The sequence below is a fragment of the Dreissena polymorpha genome, chromosome 1 (assembly GCF_020536995.1).
Source record: "Dreissena polymorpha isolate Duluth1 chromosome 1, UMN_Dpol_1.0, whole genome shotgun sequence".
In the NCBI taxonomy this organism is placed as follows: Eukaryota; Metazoa; Mollusca; class Bivalvia; order Myida; family Dreissenidae; genus Dreissena; species Dreissena polymorpha.
In genome coordinates this window covers 4,589,201-4,610,687 of record NC_068355.1, presented here as the reverse complement: position 1 = coordinate 4,610,687, position 21,487 = coordinate 4,589,201, and the positions used below count along the sequence as shown (strand labels likewise).

At 35.3% G+C, this 21,487-nt stretch overlaps 3 protein-coding genes across 4 annotated transcripts in view; 2 read left to right on the top strand and 1 right to left on the bottom strand.

Annotated features, from left to right (window-relative positions):
• The window catches only part of LOC127869058 (glutamate receptor-interacting protein 2-like), an 81,037-nt gene that overhangs the window by 26,742 nt on the left and 32,808 nt on the right, over nucleotides 1–21,487 (bottom strand). The gene's annotated exons all lie outside the window — the stretch shown is intronic.
• LOC127869077 (uncharacterized) lies at nucleotides 2,616–19,629 on the top strand. The gene is made up of 4 exons (XM_052411369.1): nucleotides 2,616–3,093; nucleotides 4,540–5,183; nucleotides 18,348–18,707; nucleotides 19,256–19,629. Exons 1-4 carry the CDS (start codon nucleotides 2,762–2,764, stop codon nucleotides 19,606–19,608), a joined length of 1,689 nt encoding a protein of 562 aa, XP_052267329.1. The 5' UTR covers nucleotides 2,616–2,761; the 3' UTR covers nucleotides 19,609–19,629.
• On the top strand, nucleotides 5,351–10,220 carry LOC127869087 (uncharacterized). Its single transcript, XM_052411398.1, has 2 exons — nucleotides 5,351–5,546; nucleotides 7,583–10,220. The coding sequence occupies exons 1-2, from the start codon at nucleotides 5,420–5,422 to the stop codon at nucleotides 7,933–7,935; spliced, it is 480 nt and encodes a 159-aa protein (XP_052267358.1). The 5' UTR covers nucleotides 5,351–5,419; the 3' UTR covers nucleotides 7,936–10,220.

Here is a 21,487-nt window from a genome sequence, read left to right as displayed (position 1 = left end):
TGACAGTGACCTTGACCTTAGAGCTAGTGACCCCAATTGCAATAGGGGTCATCTACTGTCCAAGGCCAATGCACATGTGAAGTATCAAGCCAATCGGTCAATCCGTTAACAGGTTATTGATCAGAAACGATTTTCACGCTTATTGAGACAGTGACATTTACCTTTGACTTACTGACCCCAATTTCAATAGGGGTCATCTCCTGTCCAAGGCCAATGCACATGTGAAGTTTCGAGCCAATTGATCAATCCATTGACAAGTTATTGATCAGAAACGAACTGGTCAACCGATAGACCGACGGACCTAAAAACAGACAGACCGACAGACCGACCGACATCCAGCAAAACAATATACCCCCTCTTCTTTGAAGGGGGGCATAATAAAGCAAATTGAAATTCCTGTCTAAGATAAATGTTCAAACATTATAGGTTCATTAATAGATAATCATTTTTTTAAACCAGTTCAATTATAAAGAGTTTGTAACGCTTTCCCTCAACATTTTGGAAAATATGTTGATTACATATATTTAAATAACACTTATGTTTTGGTATAAAAGATGTAAACTAGAATGGTGGTAGAGCATTCTTGTTTTCTTGCTATTATAATTAGGTGAGACAATTCAAAACATTATAGATTTGTCGGTAAATACTATTATATTTGATGATTTTTTTTAAACAAAGGAAAATCTGTGAACAAGTCATATTAAACAAAATGCGATCAGTTCTCTTTATAACTATGCAAACATCATTCTCCATGAAAGCCTGTCAGCCCTCAAACAAAGCCAGTAAAGCTGCTCTAGGAATGATTTCTAGACTTCTGGCTCTCATGGCCCTCCCGACCAGTATAAATTAACAGCCATTTAATTGGAATACAAGCCCTTATAAGCCATTAGTGCCAAAATTACCAGCCCTTGTGGCCAGTGACGGTTTGAGGAACTTTCGTGACCAAAAAAATGCATAGATTTGTTTAAAAAACCTTTTTAGACACCCTTCAATAAACAACCTCGGACAGACAGAACGGTGCCGCAGTTGCTGTTAAATGGTTTGCTAGTAATTTTTTGTTAAACAAAAATTGAGTTTGTATGTTGTTGTTTCTTGAAAATTGATTTTGAAACAAGGGCTGTTTGTAAACCAAGCATGCCCCCCATATGGGCTGTCAGTTGTAGTGGCAGCCATTGTGTGAATACATTAGAAACCATTTTACTGCTTCAGGTCACTGTGACCTTGACCTTTGACCAAGTGACCTGAAAATCAATAGGGGTCATCTGCCAGTCATGATCAATGTACCTATGATGTTTAATGATCTTAGGCCTAAGCATTCTTGAGTTATCATCCGGAAACCATTTTACTATTTCGAGTCACTGTTACCTTGACCTTTGACCTAGTGACCTGAAAATCAATAGGGGTCATTTGCCAGTCATGATCAATGTACCTATGAAGTTTCATGATCTAGGCCTAAGCATTCTTAGATTATCATCCGGAAACCATTTTACTGTTTCAAGTCACTGTGACCTTGACTTTTGACCTAGTGACCTGAAAATCAATAGGGGTCATCTGCCAGTCATGATCAATGTACCTATAAAGTTTCATGATCCTAGGCCTAAGCATTCTTGAGTTATCATCCGGAAAACATTTTACTGTTTTGAGTCACTGTGACCTTGACCTTTGACCTAGTGACCTGAAAATCAATAGGGGTCATCTGCCAATCATGATCAATGTACCTATGAAGTTTCATGATCCTAGGCCTAAGCGTTCTTGAGTTATCATCCGGAAACCATTTTACTGTTTTGAGTCACTGTGACCTTGACCTTTGACCTAGTGACCTGAAAATAAATAGGGGTCATCTGCCAGTCATGATCAATGTAGCTAGGAAGTTTCATGATCTTAGGCTTAGCGCTCTTGAGTTATCATCCAGAAACCATTTGGTGGACGGACACACCGACCGACCAACCGACGGACCAACATGGGCAAAACAATATACCCCCTCTTCTTCGAAGGGGAGTAATAATAATTTAAACTCTGCATAAACATTATTTAAATTCTATAATATTATATACACACATTAATTCATTCAAATAGTTAGGTTTTACTATTTTATCAAAATAAAACAAATTTTGGAAGTTATTTACATTTAACTACCCCAACAGTAGCCGTGATAAATATTGGTATAGAGTACCGTAATTACTCTAAGTTTTCGGACAATCTAAGTTTTCGGACATCCTCTTATTTTGGTTCTATATCATTTTAGGCAAGAGTTAGCAAAGTTATGAAGTTGTATTTATTTATTTTTTAAGCAGAAAAAGAAGACTTAATCACAATAAAATAAGTGTACATTGATTTATTGCTTTTACTTCAATATAATTATAATTTTTGAAGGCTTTAATTTTCATCTCTAAAATTTCAGAATCCTGTAATTTTGGAATATTTTTCGTATCTAAATTTTCATCCACCATTTTTTTTTTTTTTTTTTTTAAGTGTCCGAAAACTTAAGAGCAATAATGGTAACCTAGGTATTAGATGGTGGTTTAAGTTTATATTACCATCAACTATCTACTGTATGAACAATATTATCTAAAGTTAACAAATGTTTATCAGTTTAAAATGTACAAAGTCTGCTTAGTCTGATTAACTTGAGGTTGTAAATTAGTACAACCCATGTGTAAATAATGGGACATTTTAAGCAAACCATCAACCTATTTATATTTGCGATCAATTATTATTCCATCTGAATGTAAGGTACATATACCAATTCCGAAGTTCAATAATGGCAACTTCTTTAAGTTCAGTTCAGAAAGGTTCAGATTTTGTGAAGGACTATTGTTGTGATGCTTGTGAAAGTAAACAGATCGTAGAAACTGCAGAGACATATTGTGAAACATGTCTGAAGTGTTTTTGTGGAAATTGCATTAAACATCATGATCAATTATATGCTAACCATAGCATATATGAGAGAGGAGACATGAGCAAATGGCCTCTAACTAAGAAAATGGACAGCTTTATTCAGACATGTGCAGCCCACACAGACAAGAAACTAGAAATGTTCTGTGAGGACCATAGTCAGCTGTGCTGCAGCAATTGTGCTTTCATAAAACACAGGTATTAAAAAAATTGATATGTTTTAGTTTATATTCAAGTATCAGGGAGAACTTAAAAAGAGTTTTGTGTTAGTCAAATTCATTCTCAATTTAAATATAACATTGACCAGAGTTGCAGCATTTGTGTTGTTTGTGTTTAAGAGGGATTGTATTAATGTGCCCCACCACAAGTTTAAATGTCCCGACTTTTTTCATAACATGTTCTCATTTGGATCTGTAAAATTAGAAAATGACAAACAGCCAACAAAATAATGCATTTTAAAACACATAAATATGAAGTGATAGTTATGGCTTCTATATTTTATATTCCATGTATATGATTAATAATACAGCTGATTCTGAGTAAATATATGCAAAATCAATATAAATACTTGTATATTTCCTCTTTACCATTTATCAATTAATTGTTTATATTAATACTTATTTTAGAAGATATTAATATGCATCTGTTGATGAATCAAGACCCCAGAGTGTGACGATCAAACAATAGCTTGATAAACAGTCTAGTCTATTATGTGCCAAGCTATGTTTTCATGTGTTTATGCCTGGAGATACATGGCATTTTATTACAAAATTTGGTATGTCTCATAACTGCAATTTAAGCTTTACATTCAATAAAAGACTTAAGTAGAATAGGTTACTCACAATTAAACAACAAGAGCACCGCATAACGGGTGCCACGCTCGGCTGCGAAAGCTTGTCAGAATTTGTTTTTTGTTTTTTTAGAGGTCACAGTGACCTTGACCTTTGACTTAAAGACCCAAAATGGGTGTGGCGTTTAGAACTCATCAAGGTGCATCTACATATGAAGTTTCAAAGTTTTAGGTGGAAGCACTTTGATATTAGAGGCCATGTTAAGGTTTTTGTTTAAGTTTTATATTAGAGGTCACAGTGACCTTGACCTTTGACCAAGTGACCCAAAAATGGGTGTGGCGTGTAGAACTCATCAAGGTGCATCTACATATGAAGTTTCAAAGTTGTAGGTGGAAGCAATTTGATTTTAGAGCCTATGTTAAAGTTTGATATTAGAGGTAACAGTGACCTTGACCTTTGACCTAGTGACCCAAAAATGGGTGTGGCGTGTAGAACTCATCAAGGTGCATATACATATGAAGTTTCAAAGTTGTAGGTGGAAGCACTTTGATTTTAGAGCCAATGTTAAGGTTTTAGCACGACGCCTACGGCGGACAACGGATGTCGGACGTTGGACGACGAGCAGGCTATGACAATAGCTTGGGTTTTCTCCGAAAACAGCCTCGCTAAAAATTATATTATGTTTTTTCTATTTTGATATTTTGTTTGCCAAAAACTTGAAGACTCTTGCCATGTTCAATGGGTTTCCTTTTAGGGCTCTTACTTTTTCCATGTAAGTAGTCTCAGAATGGAGGACTCAATAATATATATTTTACAGATTTAATTACATACTGTATTGATTCATATGTTTCAGACAATGCAAAGAGGTTACTCTTATTTCTGAGAGAGTGAAAAGCCACTCAACTGATCTGCACAATCTGACAGACAAAATTGAAACCATTCTTGACGAACTGAAACAGTTACATAGTACACAAGAGGCCACCATCCAGTCAGTGGAGAGCTCATACAAGCAAAGACTACAAGAAGTCAGTGATGTGCGTCATAAATTAAATGCTGCTTTGGACCAGCTTGAAAAGGCTACACTGAAAGAATTGGAAGATATGAGGACTGCACTGCAAGCCTCCCTCAAGATTGACGTAGATAACTGCAACAGACTGGAGGATGAACTGGAACAACTCAGTGATACTGTGCGAGACCTTGCTGACAGGAGCAAGGCAGAACTCTCATTTATAGTTGAAAGGAAATGTATGGACACTATTCTGGAGTCAAAAGTTTACCTGAAGGAGAAAGCTGTTAAAGTTTACAGTTCGATATCATTTCTAGCCAATACAGAAATTGAACAGTTGTTGACCAAACAATTAAGTCTAGGGAAATGTTCACAGGTAACCCAGTCATTGGCTGTGCCACAGAACCCAAATCATGTATTAGCAGTAAAACAGAAGAGTGAGCATGATGTAAGTTTACCAAGTGATTCATCAGCATCAAGCTATATCACAGGCATCTGTGTCATCTCTGATGATAAAATCATGGTGGCAGACTGCACCCTTAAAAGAGTGAAGCTTCTAGACCAGAAGTACAATGTGATCAGCCACTGTGATGTGCCTGTTACTACTGAAGGGGACATGTGTCAGATTAGTGCAAGTGAGGTGGCTGTTACTGTGGATGATGGGGTGCAGTTCATCTCTGTGAATAATGTTCAGCTTGTTAAGGGCAGGAAACTCCAACTTCAACGTATGTGTGCTGGCATTGCCCATCATGCAGGCAACCTGTATGTCACCTCACGTACTGCTCTCTACCAGTACACTATGATTGGGGAACTTGCAAAAAAGATCTATGAAGATACAACTGGTAACTTTACAGGTGAACATAAATACAGTCAAACCTGAATTCAGCGGTCAGTCAAGGGAAATGATCAAAGTGACCGTTGTCCACAGGTGACCGTTGAATTCGGATCACAATTTTAAGAAGGTTGGTCAGTTGGTAGTATTACTACGTCGTTACCCCACCCAGTCTTTTGCATACAGTGTAAAACAAATGCTCATTGCATTAACAAAGCATAATAACAGCATTAACTTACGCGTGTACATTGAATAATAGAGAATAATATCTTTTAGATTGATTTTATTTCATAATGTTAAATTAAACAATGACTTTATCAACGCTGGTATAATTGTTTTCTCATGCATCTCATTCATTCAGTAAATAAAGCTTGTCACGTTCCGTTGACGTCACGTCCGTAAAAGTCTAAAAAGCGGATTCGGTGTCATAAACCGATAGTACGGTGTAATTGTACCGTTCTAAATCAAAGAAATAGCGGTCATTTAATTTAGCGATAATTACTTTCAACAAGTTATAAACTCTGATACATTTTCTTTAGAAGATACACCCACAATTATCCCCGGAAAAAAAACTTCTCAACACCTTATAATTTGTTTACTCGCAGCGGGCCGCTTTTATAATATCATAGACAATTACCGCTTTCAGACGCTTTAAATATTGCAAATCAGTCCATGTTTTGCCATTAAAGTTGATCACTAATCCTCTTATCGCCTTCTTATAAAAACACTCGCCAGCTTAATATTGTTTTTAACACTTAATCAGCGATACAGATCAATTGACTTTGTCACGCGCTAATGCGTTATGCATTGGTATTTTCACTTCATATACAATGTACACTTATATTTGTTAATTCAGCATCAACATACTAAAACACTATCCCGGAGATGGAAAAAAAGGCATTTGAATATCAACCGTCTTTACGTTAAACAACTGATCATGCATGTACGATGTGAACCTAAATTTAGTTTTAGTGCAGATTCGTTCATACGACACAAAGACACAATTTTGTTTTACGGATCATTTCGGCTTAGAGGAGTGGGTGAGTCATGTAAAGTAACCAATATAAAATATATTTTTAATAAACAACTGGTAGCAAAATGAGTTGCAGACAATTGGTCTTTTAATGCAATCAAAATGAAAATTCAATAATAAAGGTGAAACAATTTTACATACCGGTCATGGATGCACAAATTGTTTGTTTACTCGCAGCGGGCCGCTTTTATAATATCAAGGACAATTACCGCTATCAGACGCTTTTACCGCAAAATAGACGGACACATGATGTGCTGTGTTTTTAATTTTCGCGACTCGAGACGACTCGAGACGACTGACGCGTGACCGTTGATTTCAGGTCAAACATGAATTTCGGAGTGGAATGTAGTGGCCGTTGGCCGTTATGGTCAGGTGGCCGTTGAATTCAAGTGTAATATAGAGTGTTTTTGTCGGGGGGATTCCAGACTGACCGTTGTCTGCAGGTGACCGGTAAATTCAGGTGGCCGTTAGGTCAGTTTCGACTGTATTAATTATTACAATATTTTTTATGATCAAATTGAATAATAAGTTAACTATGATCAAATGCAGTATGATTCAATAATATCATTATATAGGAAATCAGGACGTTGTTGTTTTTCTTTTTTAAGAAACATCATCATTTTTTCAAATGTAGTAATACAGTTAAACCTCTAAATTTTTAAGTTACAGGCACTATTAGTAACAATAGTTGTGAAAATAGACTTCAACAGGCAGATAAGCACTTAAAATTCGAAACTGATAAATATGCATTAAAAACTCGTGATGTTGCCAGATTAATGACAATTCAAAATGTGGAGTTCAAATTTTTTTTTTATATAACTAAAAAGGAAATAATATGGACAACAAAATAGTTTGAGGTTACAAGGAGTTTGATGTAAAGGTGGTAAAAAAAACAGTCGTAGACTGTATGTCATTTTGCAGAAAACACACAACAACTTCTAATACATTAAATTGTACTCTATATCTAAATTCGTAAATATTTAAGAATTGATCAAAGAAAAGCATAACATGATAATGTTTTTCAGTGTGGAAGTGTGCTGCGAGTCCAACTGGTGACAGGATCTATGTAACTAACTCCTCCTATAACAAGCTCCTCACACTGTCCCCAGATGGGACCCTGATATCCACATTCACAGATCCTGAATTACAATATCCATGGGGTGTGCATGCTACACCAGATGGTCAGGTCCTTGTCTGTGGGTATAACTCCAACACTGCCATACAGGTTGATGGAGAGGGCAAGAGAAAGCTGGCTACTCTGGCTACAATGAAGGATGGATTAAGCTTCCCAGTGTCAGTTTGCTACAACAGTAACACTAAAGAAGTCATTGTGGGAAGAATGAATAACACCAAAATCCTTGCACTCAAACTGCTATAGCTAGCATTTGCAAATTATGTATAACAAAGATGAACAAATATGATCTCCTGTTCATAATGTATATAATACCTTTCAAGACATGTCACTTGCACTCAGGTGAACAGCTTCGGCATGCCCAATTCAACTGTTCAACTCTGCATTTTAAATTCAAATGCCATGCAATACTTAAATGTCTGATACGAAAAGTTCAGTGCTGTGAGCAGTGCACTTCTTCCATGTTAGAATTGATTACTTTGAGAAAATCTAGTTTTTCTTGTCTTATTACTTAAACCTTGTTGTTCAATGCCCCATTAGCTTTCTGAATTCGGGACTTATAATACAGCTCGTACTCATTACTCTCCATGGTGCAATTATTCACATATAGCATCTTACTTTATCATCTTATCAACTTTTTACTTCAATGTCCATTTTATTTAGATAAGAGAACCAAATGCATATCAAAACACTTCTCAATAAGACCAGGTATGCATAATTTTATTTATTTTTTTAAATAGTAATAACAAAGGAACCATAAGGAAGTTATCTATTTATTGTATTACAAGCTTTGAGAAACTAGATGATTGTATTTTTGTTTAACTCAACGTTTATTATTGTACTTTAATAACCGTTTAATATGACATGAATGTACTTTGTTTTTGTCCGATATAGCCGATTTCTGTTAGCATGTACAGTTTATTATGAAATGAATGTTCTTCTTTCTTTTGCCTGTTTCCACTGATTATTGTTAATATAAGAGCTGTTACGATTCATCCATCATTTGATTCGATTCAATTTCGATACCAAATGGTCCGATTCGATTATTTTCGATTGGATTCATATCAAACTATTTGCTGCTTATTTTGAAAACTATTTCATGCATGGTTTGTCCAGGGCATGAATTAAATGTTTGGTATTTGTTATTAACTTAAAATGTTGTACATTTAAAGTGTTTAATTTTTGAAAGTTTAAAAACGTAACATTGTTTTATAAGTAAGGCCAGAATTTTTTTATAAAATGATTTTCAGATTTTTTTCTCTAAAAGTGTCGGGTAAGAGGACGGAAAAAAAAAGAAAAGATGGATGACAAATATGCTCTCATTTTAAAAATGTAATGGTATGAAGTTTTTTCTACTAAGCAACCACAGTGATTTTTTTCATTGTTTATACGGTGTATGGACACACAACACTCTCACGCATAGTGAATTATTATCTTAATTACTCATTTTTTTTACGCATGTATGAATTTCTTATAATATGGATTGTGTAATATGCTTAAGTGAATAAAATATTTGTTCTGTTATATCATCAACTATTGGGATCTCTACAAGGTACGTATTTATATTTTAAAGTGCCATGGTTACTGAGTAAACCCTTCCAATCATCTTTTACAAAGTTTTGTTCTGTCCTACAATATCAAGATCATCAAAATAATATGAAATTCATTACAGTATTCACTTAAATTGATGAACACATCTTTCTGAAGTTCGAAGAGAAACATGTCCTTTATCCAACATACAGTTTTCTATAAATGCCTGTTTGAAAGTAACACAAAGTTTGCCAGAGATATGATTCAGCTGAAAAATTATTATATACTATATATTTTGTGAAGTTCTAATACAAAAACAAGAGATGTGTTAGTCAGAAACACAATGCCCCCTTCTGCGCCGCTTTGATTTATAAATATTTTTTTATCATTTGGCAGGAACAAATAATAATCTCCCTTTGAAGCTTATTACTTCCCTTGGATTTGTTTTTTGACCTTTGACCTTGAAGGATGACCTTGACCTTTCACCACTAGAAAATGTGCAGCTTCATGAGATACACATGCATGCCAAATAGCAAGTTGCTATCTGAAGCAACATAGAAGTTATGAGCATTTTTCGAAACCTAAAAGCAAAACCTAAACGAAAAGTGTGACGGAAAGACAGACAGACAGACGGACAGACGGATGTCCCGATCACTATATGCCCTCCTTCGGGGGCATAAAAATAAGCTTCTCTTTATAAAACATAATCCATTATTATGAAAAATGACTTGTGTTAACATACACACAAATAATTTTCAAAAATATTAAGCCGCTATACAATGTACATTGTCACGAGATTGCAATTATGTATCTTCTGTGTAAATCCCATTTATATGCAAATAATCCTCATTTATCTATCTGCAATGGATGATGTAGTGCTACCTGTAAATGTGTATGACATAAAACACAAAGGTAACTTTATTATGACAAGTGAAACCTTGACCTTGAAATGGCTCTAGTTCTTGCCTACAACAAACCATGCATCTCATCATGCTTGACAATACTTCAAAAAATAAAAATTATTATCCAACCAAGAATTCCAATAAATGAACACGAACATGATATATAAATATTTACTGATGCGGGAAAAGTCTATGTGTATCATTAATCATGCTTATAAAACAAATATTAATAACCCCCCTGTATTTGTACAATTTATACAATATTGGGCTGATTTTTAAGTGTGTTGGGGTTATCCTGAAGCCATTAACAGTCAAGTCCAAAGAGTCCTGTAAATACAAATCAAAGGAGGTGTGATTGTGATTAAGTAAAGTTACTCACATGTACATTGTTTGCATATATTGTCACAGTTTCCTTGACTTTATTCCTATTATGACATCATGCCATTTACACTACTGATTCCCTTTAACATAATTTCTGTTATAATATTATAATAAATCAGCAATTGAATCCTTTTTTCAGGACTTTTAATTTACAGTCTAACCTGCATATAAAGACCACTTAAGGGATGTGGTCGTTGTGGTCTTTGTTCACAGGTGGTCTTTATTGCAGGTTCGATTGAAACTTTGCAAGTTATGCTAGTAGGCTTTTAACAGGTACCTTATCTATGTATGTGCTCTATTGTTAAAATGTTTGAATACTAATGCATGTATAATGAAATAAAGGATTGAAAACAGTTTTGTTTATATATATATTTTTTCATTGCCCTTATGGCTTTATATTTATTTAAAAAATCAAATCCCCTGCTTGGTGCAAAAAGGTACAATGTTGTACAATAACTGTACAAATATCTGTTTAGTAAGGGTCTAATGTTGACATTTATTGTAAATGTTTTAAAGGGACTTGTAAAACAGTTTAGTAAAGTGACAATTTTCAAAATAAGTTCCATCAAATAAAAAAAGAATGTATAAATCATGATTAAAGAAGTGCATTGAAAGTCCTGTCTAAGATAAATGTTTGAATAAGGGCTGTTTGTAAAACATGCATGCCCCCCATATGGGTTCTCCGTTGTAGTGACAGCCATTGTGTGAATATGTTTTTTGTCACTGTGACCTTAACCTTTGACCTAGTGACCTGAAAATCAATAGGGATCATCTGCCAGTCATGATCAATGTACCTATGAAGTTTCATGATCCTAGGCCTAAGCGTTCTTGAGTTATCATCCGGAAACCATTTTACTATTTCGGGTCACTGTGACCTTGACCTTTGACCTAGTGACCTGAAAATCAATAGGGGTCATCTGCGAGTCATGATCAATCTACCTATCAAGTTTCATGATCCTAGGCCTAAGCGTTCTTGAGTTATCATCCGGAAACCATTTTACTGTTTCGGGTCACCATGACCTTGACCTTTGACCTAGTGACCTCAAAATCAATAGGGGTCATTTGCGAGTCATGATCAATGTACCTTTTAAGTTTCATGATCCTAGGCCCAAGCGTACTTGAGTAATCATCCGGAAACCACCTGGTGGACGGACCGACAGACCGACATGTGCAAAGCAATATACCCCCTCTTCTTCGAAGGGGGGCATAAATATAGGTTCATTAATGGATAATCATCCTTCTAATCGGTAAAATTAGAGTTTGAAACGCTTTCCCTTGACATTTTGGAAAACATGTTGATTACATGTACTTATATAACACTCATGTTTGGTATATAAGATGTAAACTAGCATGGTGGTAGAGCATTAGCTTTGGCTTCCAGAGGGAGCGGGTTTGAATCCAATGGATCACAATATTTTTTGTTCTTGTTGTTTTCTTGCAATTATAATTAATACGTAAGACAATTCAAAACATTCTAGATTTGTAGGTAAATATATTGAATGATATTTTTCAATACAAAGGAAAATCTGTGAACAAGTCATATTAAACAAAATGCAATCAGTTCTCTTTATAACTATGCAATCATCATTCTCCATGAAAGCCTGTCAGCCCTCAAACAACGCCAGTAAAGCTGCTCTAGAAATGATTTCCAGACTACTTGCCCTCATGGCCCTCCCAGCCAGTATAAATTCAGGTCCAGTACAGCTATGAACTTTACCAGCCAGTTAATAAAAATACAAGCCTATAATAGCCATGATAGTGCAAAGATTACCAGACCTTGTGGCCAGCAATAGGTTTAGAAACTTCGTGACTTAAGAAAGGCATTGATTTGTTAAAAAACTTGTTTAGAAACCCTTCAACAAAAAACCTTGGACAGACAGAAAGGTGCTGCGATTGCTGTTGAATGGTTTACTAGTTTGTGTAAAAGTTGTTTTTTTTTGCTCCCCTTCCAAGAAGAGGGGGTATATCGTTTTGCTGGATGTCAGTCGGTCTGTCTGTCGGTTGGTCTGTCTGTCTGTTGACCAGCTCATTTCCGACCAATAACTCTTCAACGGATTGACTGATTGGCTTGATACTTCACATGTGCATTGGCCTTGAATAGTAAAGATGACCCCTATTAAAATTGGGGTCACTAGGTTGAAGGTCAAGGTCACTATCACAATAAATGTGAAAATCAATTCCAATCAATAACTTGTCAACAAATTGACCTATTGGATTGATACTTCACATGTGGATTGGCATTGAACAGTAGATGACCCCTATTCTGAATTATTTATATTTGACTACTCCAACAGGGGCTCTGATATATATTGGTATAAAGTAACTAAGATTTAAACACCAGAGAAGCAGTATAAAAGGGCCAAAAACTCACAAAATGTCTACTTTTCAGTTGTACACTGGTGTGTAAACAGCAGAAAACAAAAATGATTCTTTTCATAATATTTGTTTATTTTCATAAAGTTTGCATTTAATATTTTCCAATGAAATTTGGCATACACATACTTTAGTATACAAACAATATGTATGTGTAATTTGGTGATTGTAAGTCATATAGTAATTGACTTACTAAAAGTTTTTTGTTGTCTGCTTGAAATTCAGATTTCCCTGTAAATGCTTAGCACCGCCCACTTGAAAGGTTATGAACTTCTCTCAGCCAGTAGCTAGCGAATGACTCAGATCAAGTCTACACTACACTGAATATTGTCTGACAGATGTAAAGTAACTGATGTTAATTCTCAAAATAATCCACTTTCTATTTATCAATGTAGATGTTTATTGACATTTATCATTTCATGAAATTATGAAACTTATTCCCACAGATGACCCATGTATGTAACGTTTGATGGGTTTGGTAACCATTGTCTGACTAAATCCAACACACATTTTGGCATTATTACTCTTCTGTGCGACTCATATTTTTTGCAACGAGGAACCCTTTTTAAAGCCTCTCTTTATTTATTTATATCTTTCATCTTCCCAGACATTTCTGTGGTGCATCATTGTCCAAAATCTTTAGTATTCCTCCTTTCTAAGTCCAGTATTCGTATGACGTACATGTATGATTAGATTCAGCATTTTAACCTATCACCATAGCTGTCTGTTTCTCTCATTTGTTATGCATGGTCTGCAGTTACAATATGGAATTTCATCCTGTGATTTATCTTGTGCAAAATAAAAATGTGGGTCTATTTCATTTTTCCCATTTGCTGGTCGCACATCTCCAACTTCACATAACATATGCTGCTCATCACACTGAGTAGATGTCGTAATCAATTGTGTATCCTGATTAATTTCACTCCATACCCAGTCATTGTGGTTGATTAAATTAGTTATTGTATTCAATTGTAATTCTGATACATTGATAATTAGTCTTGATTTTCTGCATTCATGATGGTATTTCACACAAACACACAAACTTTGCTAGAGTGCAGAGATTCATTATCATGATAAACCACATGTATCTCATTTTAATAATTACCACATGAGTGTGAAAATTCCTTTCCAAGATGATGGAACAGATTTAAAACTAATTAACAGTCTGACCCACTGTGGACACTGTGGGAGGGGGGGCAATCAATGTTCATTACACTCGTTTTGCAAATGCAGCCGGCATTGGATGTGTTCTCTAAAGAGAAGAGGAAGATGCATTGCTAGATGAAATAGGGGCTTATGAGGAATTAGATGGAATTGAAATCATGAGTGACGCAAGTCATGGGTGGAGGAAAAATGCAAAGGACACCAGTGTCGTTGCCATAGGTGTAAGGACACACAAGGTTCTAAAATGTGAAAATGTCACAAAGGCTGATGACACAGTATCTTAGTGCCATGAAATGAATGGTATGCGAAAGATATATGACTATTTTGCATCTAAAGATGTTTCTATCAAAGTACACACACATGACCGGAATATGGTAGTAAATAGATTTGCAAAGATACGGCGTTTACTCAAAATCAAAATAATTATTGGCATGGCGTTAAATCAATGAAAAAGTCATTAAAAGCTATATCTACAGGGCCACAGTATAAGGAAGGTACAACATGGTCAAGACAGTTGGAGGACAAGGCAGAGCCCGTGGCTGCCCACATGCATTGGACCATGAAAAACTGCAAGGAGAACCCTCAATTATTAGTGCTGCGTCAAAACTTGGACAGTGTAGTAAAGCACTATAAAAATGAACATGACAATTGTTTTGACACTTCAAGTCTATCATGCAAAACAGACAAAAATTATGAACCATCAAGAACTGTGATCACCAACCCAAAAGTAGAGAAAATGCTTGAAAATGCTATTAAAAGTTCAGTGATATACACAAGCCCTGAGGATTTTATTTTGAGTCGCAGTTCATTTTCTGTCGAAAGTTTCAACAACGTAATGAACATATTTCAAGATAAGAGGATAGCATTTTCTGACATGCAGTACAATATGAGATCTCAACTTTCTGTTTTCACTGGAATGAAAATGTTGATAGAGCATTTACCTCCATCTTGAAACCCTGGAACCCCAGGACCAACCTAGCACCTCGACAACAACAAGGAAAGAAAATCTACAAAGCTGTCCATAGCAAATACAGGAAAAATATTTGGAATTTATATATGAGATAAATGTTCGAGGGAAGACCACCCAGACGATAAACTTATTAACAAGAATGCCTGAAAAAACAGTACTCAGTTATAAAACAATCAAATCAAGTCTTAAGACAATGTGTAACTTAATATTACATTGTTTGGATCTTAAAAATGTACATTTTGTAAATGCTAAATTAATGGATATACAGTTGGATTTATGTAAACACGGAGATGCTGCAGTTATTATAGTTATAGCACCTATAGTTGATTTAAGTCCATTAACATGAACAAACCAGAAACAAACTGTACCTATTTTGCATCAGAACGTAAATTATATTTGAAATTAATTTCATATACACGAATTTTCAATCAATTGAAGAATACCATGATTAAATAATCATTCAATTTATTTTCTTAATCTTTCAAAATGTGCATTGTCATATCAATTGAATGCATGTGAATACAGAATCAACACTATACCAAATTGCTGTCTGTTCAAACAGTGTTTATGTTTATAAACACTCAAATGTTATCAGCAATTTAATCACTGTCAGATAAACCCAGCGTGATATTGAATGTAGGTTAACATTTAACCACCGCAAAATCAAGCAATTGAGATCCTGCTTTTAAGCTGATTGTATAAGTTTATGTTACAATTAAATATCAACAGTATGGACAATATTATCTTAACATAACAAAGATTTTATCAGTTTAAAATGTTTTCAAAGTCTGGTGAGTCTGATTAACTGGAGGTTTTAAATTAGTGCTACCCATGTGTACATTATGGGACACTTTTAAGCAAACCATCAACCTATTTATAATTGCAATCAATAATTATTCCATCTGAATATAAGGTACATATACCAAATTCCGAAGTTAAATAATGGCAACTTCTTTAAGTTCAGTTCAGAAAGATTCAGATTTTGTGAAGGACTATTGTTGTGATGCTTGTGAAAGTAAACAGATCGTAGAAACTGCAGAGACATATTGTGAAACATGTCTGAAGTGTTTTTGTGGAAATTGCATTAAACACCATGATCAATTATATGCTAACCATAGCATATATGGGAGAGGAGACATGAGCAAATGGCCTCTAACTAAGAAAATGGACAACTTTATTCAGACATGCGAGGCCCACACAGACAAGAAACTAGAAATGTTCTGTGAGGACCATAGTCAGCTGTGCTGCAGCAATTGTGCTTTCATAAAACACAGGTATTAAAAACATTGATATGTTTTAGTTTATATTTAAGTATCAGGGAGAACTTAAAGAGTTTTGTGTTAGTCAAATTCATTCTCAATTTAAAAATAACATTGACCAGAGTTGCAGCATTTGTGTTGTTTGTGTTTAAGAGGGATTGTATTAATGTGCCCCACCACAAGTTTAAATGTCCTGACTTTTTTCATAACATGTTCTCATTTGGATCTGTAAAATTAGAAAATGACAAACAGCCAACAAAATAATGCATTTTAAAACACATTAATATGAAGTGATAGTAATGGCTTCTATATTTTATATTCCATGTATATGATTAATAATACAGCTGATTCTGAGTAAATATATGCAAAATCAATATTAATACTTGTATATTTCCTCTTTACCATTTATCAATTAATTGTTTATATTAATACTAATTTTAGAAGATATTAATATGCATCTGTTGATGAATCAAGACCGCAGAGTGTGACGATCAAACAATAGCTTGATAAACAGTCTAGTCTATTATGTGCCAAGCTATGTTTTCATGTGTTTATGCCTGGAGATACATGGCATTTTATTACAAAATTTGGTATGTCTCATAACTGAAGACTTAAGTAGAATAGGTTACTCACAATTAAACAACAAGAGCACCGCATAACGGGTGCCACGCTCGGCTGTGAAAGCTTGTCAGAATTTGTTTTTTGTTTTTTTAGAGGTCACAGTGACCTTGACCTTTGACTTAAAGACCCAAAATGGGTGTGGCGTTTAGAACTCATCAAGGTGCATCTACATATGAAGTTTCAAAGTTTTAGGTGGAAGCACTTTGATATTAGAGGCAATGTTAAGGTTTTTGTTTAAGTTTTATATTAGAGGTCACAGTGACCTTGACCTTTGACCAAGTGACCCAAAAATGGGTGTGGCGTGTAGAACTCATCAAGGTGCATCTACATATGAAGTTTCAAAGTTGTAGGTGGAAGCACTTTGATTTTAGAGCCTATGTTAAAGTTTGATATTAGAGGTAACAGTGACCTTGACCTTTGACCTAGTGACCCAAAAATGGGTGTGGCGTGTAGAACTCATCAAGGTGCATATACATATGAAGTTTCAAAGTTGTAGGTGGAAGCACTTTGATTTTAGAGCCAATGTTAAGGTTTTAGCACGACGCCTACAGCGAACAATGGATGTCGGACGTTGGACGACGAGCAGGCTATGACAATAGCTTGGGTTTTCTCCAAAAACAGCCTCGCTAAAAATTATAATATGTTTTTTCTATTTTGATATTTTGTTTGCCAAAAACTTGAAGACCCTTGCCATGTTCAATGGGTTTCCTTTTAGGGCTCTTACTTTTTCCATGTAAGTAGTCTCAGAATGGAGGACTCAATAATATATATTTTACAGATTTAATTACACACTGTATTGATTCATATGTTTCAGACAATGCAAAGAGGTGACTCTTATTTCTGAGAGAGTGAAAAGCCACTCAACTGATCTGCACAATCTGACAGACAAAATTGAAACCATTCTTGACGAACTGAAACAGTTACATAGTACACAAGAGGCCACCATCCAGTCAGTGGAGAGCTCATACAAGCAAAGACTACAAGAAGTCAGTGATGTGCGTCATAAATTAAATGCTGCTTTGGACCAGCTTGAAAAGGCTACACTGAAAGAATTGGAAGATATGAGGACTGCACTGCAAGCCTCCCTCAAGATTGACGTAGATAACTGCAACAGACTGGAGGATGAACTGAAACAACTCAGTGATACTGTGCGAGACCTTGCTGACAGGAGCAAGGCAGAACTCTCATTTATAGTTGAAAGGAAATGTATGGACACTATTCTGGAGTCAAAAGTTTACCTGAAGGAGAAAGCTGTTAAAGTTTACAGTTTGATATCATTCCTAGCCAATACAGAAATTGAACAGTTGTTGACCAAACAATTAAGTCTAGGGAAATGTTCACAGGTAACCCAGTCATTGGCAGTGCCACAGAACCCAAATCATGTTTTAGCAGTAAAACAGAAGAGTGAGCATGATGTAAGTTTACCAAGTGATTCATCAGTATTAAGCTATATCACAGGCATTTGTGTTATCTCTAATGATAATATCCTGGTGGCTGATGTCAAACTTAAAAGAGTGAAGCTTCTGGACCAGAGGTATAATGTGATCAGCCACTGTGATGTGCCTGTTCATGGAGGGGACATGTGTCAGATAAGTACAAGTGAGGTGGCTGTTACTGTGGATGATGGGGTGCAATTCATCTCAGTGAATAATGTTGAGCTTGTGAAGGGCAGGAAACTTCAGTTTCAACATCGGTGTTCTGGCATTGCCCATCATGAAGGCAACCTGTATGTCACCTCCTATACTGCTCTGTTCCAGTACACTCTGACTGGAACACTTGTAAAACAGATCTATGACGATACAACTGGTGGCGTCACAGGTGAACATATATATTAATTATTACAATATTTTTTATGATCAAATTGAATACTAAGTTAACTATAATAAAATGCAGTATGATGCAATAATATCATAGGAAATCAGGACGCTGTTTTTCTTTTTTAAGAAACATCATCATTTTTTCAAATTTAATAATAAAGTTAAACCTCTTAATTTTTAAGTTACAGGCACTGTTAGTAACAATAGTTGTGAAAATAGACTTCAAACTGGCAGATAAGCCCTTCAAATTCGAAACTGAAAATATGCATAAAAAACTTGTGATGTTGCCAGATTAATGACTTCTTAACAATTCAAAATATGGAGTTCAAATGATTTTTTTATATAACTAAATAGGATATATATGGACAACAGAATAAATTGAGGTTACAAGGTGTTTGATGTAAAGGTGGTAAAAAACAGTCGTAAACTGTATGTCATTTTGCAGAAAACACACAACAACTTCTTATCCAATAAATTGTACTCTATATTTAAATTCGTAAATATTTAAGAATTGATCAAAGAAAAGCATCACATGATCATGTTTTTCAGTGTGGAAGTGTGCTGTGAGTCCAACAGGTGATAGGATCTATGTAACCAACTACTCAAAGCACAAGCTCCAAACACTGTCACCAGATGGGACCCTGATATCCACCTTCATTGACAATGAACTACTATATCCATTTGGAGTGCATGTAACACCAGCAGGTCAGGTCCTTGTCTGTGGGTTCAACTCCCACACTGTCATACTGGTGGATGGAGAGGGCAAGAGAAAGCTGGCTACTCTCGCTACACAGAAGGATGGATTGCAGCACCCAGTGTCAGTCTGCTACTACAGCAACACTAACGTAGTCATTGTGGGAGAACGGAATAACAACAAAATCCTTGCACTCAAACTGTTATAGTTTTTGCAAATTTTGTATAACAATCATCAGTGCTCCAGCTAGGATTTGAAAAGGGCAGGGGGGCTTTTTTGTCGAAAGGGCACTTTCGACGCGCAGTATTTTGTCAAAAGGGCACTTTCGACGCGCAGTATTTTGTGAAAGGGGCACGTTCGAGCGCGCGGGTGTTTCTTGAATGCTTCCTATTGCATGTTAATTTATATGTTATAAATAATTGTATTATTCCCATTATTATTAAACCATTCAAATATAATGTCTACAATGACGATTAAACTAATTACAATGTATTAAGAGATTTATGAATTATCATATGTAAAAAAAAAAAAAAAAAAAATTTGAGGGGGGGGGGCGCAGGGCGAAGGATCGGGGGGGGGGGGGGGGGGGGGGAGGCCTAGCTGGAGCACTGAATCATGTACAAATATGATCAACTGTGCATAATGTCAATTATACCTTTCCGGACATGTCATTTGCATTCAGGTGAACAGCATGCCCATGTCAACTGTTCAACTCTTTGTTTTAAATTGATATTCCAGGCCATACTCAAATGTCTGATAGTTCAGTGCTATGAGCAGCACACTTTTGTTGTCCATGTAAGAATTGGTTACTTTGTGAAAATCTAGTTTTTCTTCAATCTTGTCTTATTACATATACCTTGTTGTTCAATCCCCTATTAGCTTTCTGACTCAATGACCTATAATACTGCTCTCACACATTTCTCTCCATGGTACAATTACTCACATATAACATCTAACTTTATCATTGTCTCTTGAGATCTCTAAAAGACACATATTTGTATTTTGAAGTGCCATGTTTATTTAGTGAAACCTTCCAAGCATCTTTTACAATAATGTGTTCAGTCCAACAAAATCTTGCCAATCCAAATACAATGAAATTCATTACAGTATTCACTTAAATTGATGCACACATCTTTCTGAAGTTCGAAGAGAAACATTTTCTTTATCCAACATACAGTTTTCTATAAATGCCTGTTGGAAAGTAACACAAAGTTTGCCAGAGATATGATTCAGCTGAAATTATTATATACTATATATTTTGTGAAGTACTAATTAAACAAGAGATGTCTTCGTCCAAAACACAATGCCCCCTACTGTGACGCTTTAAAATAAAATTTATATTTATCATTTGGCAGGTATAGAAATCATCTCCCTTTTAAGCTTATTACTTCCCTTGGATTTTGTCCAATCCAACCGTGGAGGGGGGGGGGGGTCTGTAGACAGTAAAAAATAACCAAGTCAGACATCACTGACAACCAAGGCCTGCTGTGGTTTTTCAAAGAGATCATAGCCAGAGTTCATCATGTATCTATGGACATAAGTCCACAGGTATGTAATGTACCCTACCATTCACAAATTAGTACAGGAAAGAAATGATAATTATATCATTTAAAAAAAAACTTTGACAAATCAATCATTTGAGTTATGAATAATCAAATAAACAATCTATACAGTAACTGTGAAAAGAACTTAAATTTTTGGTAAGGAAATATAAAATCTGCGATTTATAATTATATAAATTAATTCTCTTGAAAATAATTGTCTCTAACAAATCTCTATTTTTAGTAGCAAATAATTAAAAGCCACTACCGTGACTGTAGATTCACCACTCAAAATGTGCAGCTCCATCAGATACACATGCATGCCAAATATCAAGTTGCTATGTTCAATATTGAATAATTATCTCCCTTTAAAGCTTATTACTTCCCTTGGATTTGTATTTTTGACCTTAGACCTTGAAGGATGACCTTGACCATTAACCACGATGTGTTTGTCAGAAACACAATGCCGCCTACTGCGCCGCTTTAATTTATTTAACAAAAAATATAATTTGGCAGGTCAGGTAATTTTGTCCATTTAAAGCTTAT

Excerpts from the sequence above, each read along its gene's own strand:
- LOC127869077 (XM_052411369.1), top strand. The coding sequence starts at position 2,762 with ATGGCAACTTCTTTAAGTTCAGTTCAGAAAGGTTCAGATTTTGTGAAG. Across the intron at positions 3,094-4,539 it reads TGTGCTTTCATAAAACACAG|ACAATGCAAAGAGGTTACTC; the intron begins GTATTAAAAAAA and ends CATATGTTTCAG. Across the intron at positions 18,708-19,255 it reads TACAACTGGTGGCGTCACAG|TGTGGAAGTGTGCTGTGAGT; the intron begins GTGAACATATAT and ends CATGTTTTTCAG.
- LOC127869087 (XM_052411398.1), top strand. The coding sequence starts at position 5,420 with ATGTGTGCTGGCATTGCCCATCATGCAGGCAACCTGTATGTCACCTCA. Across the intron at positions 5,547-7,582 it reads TACAACTGGTAACTTTACAG|TGTGGAAGTGTGCTGCGAGT; the intron begins GTGAACATAAAT and ends AATGTTTTTCAG.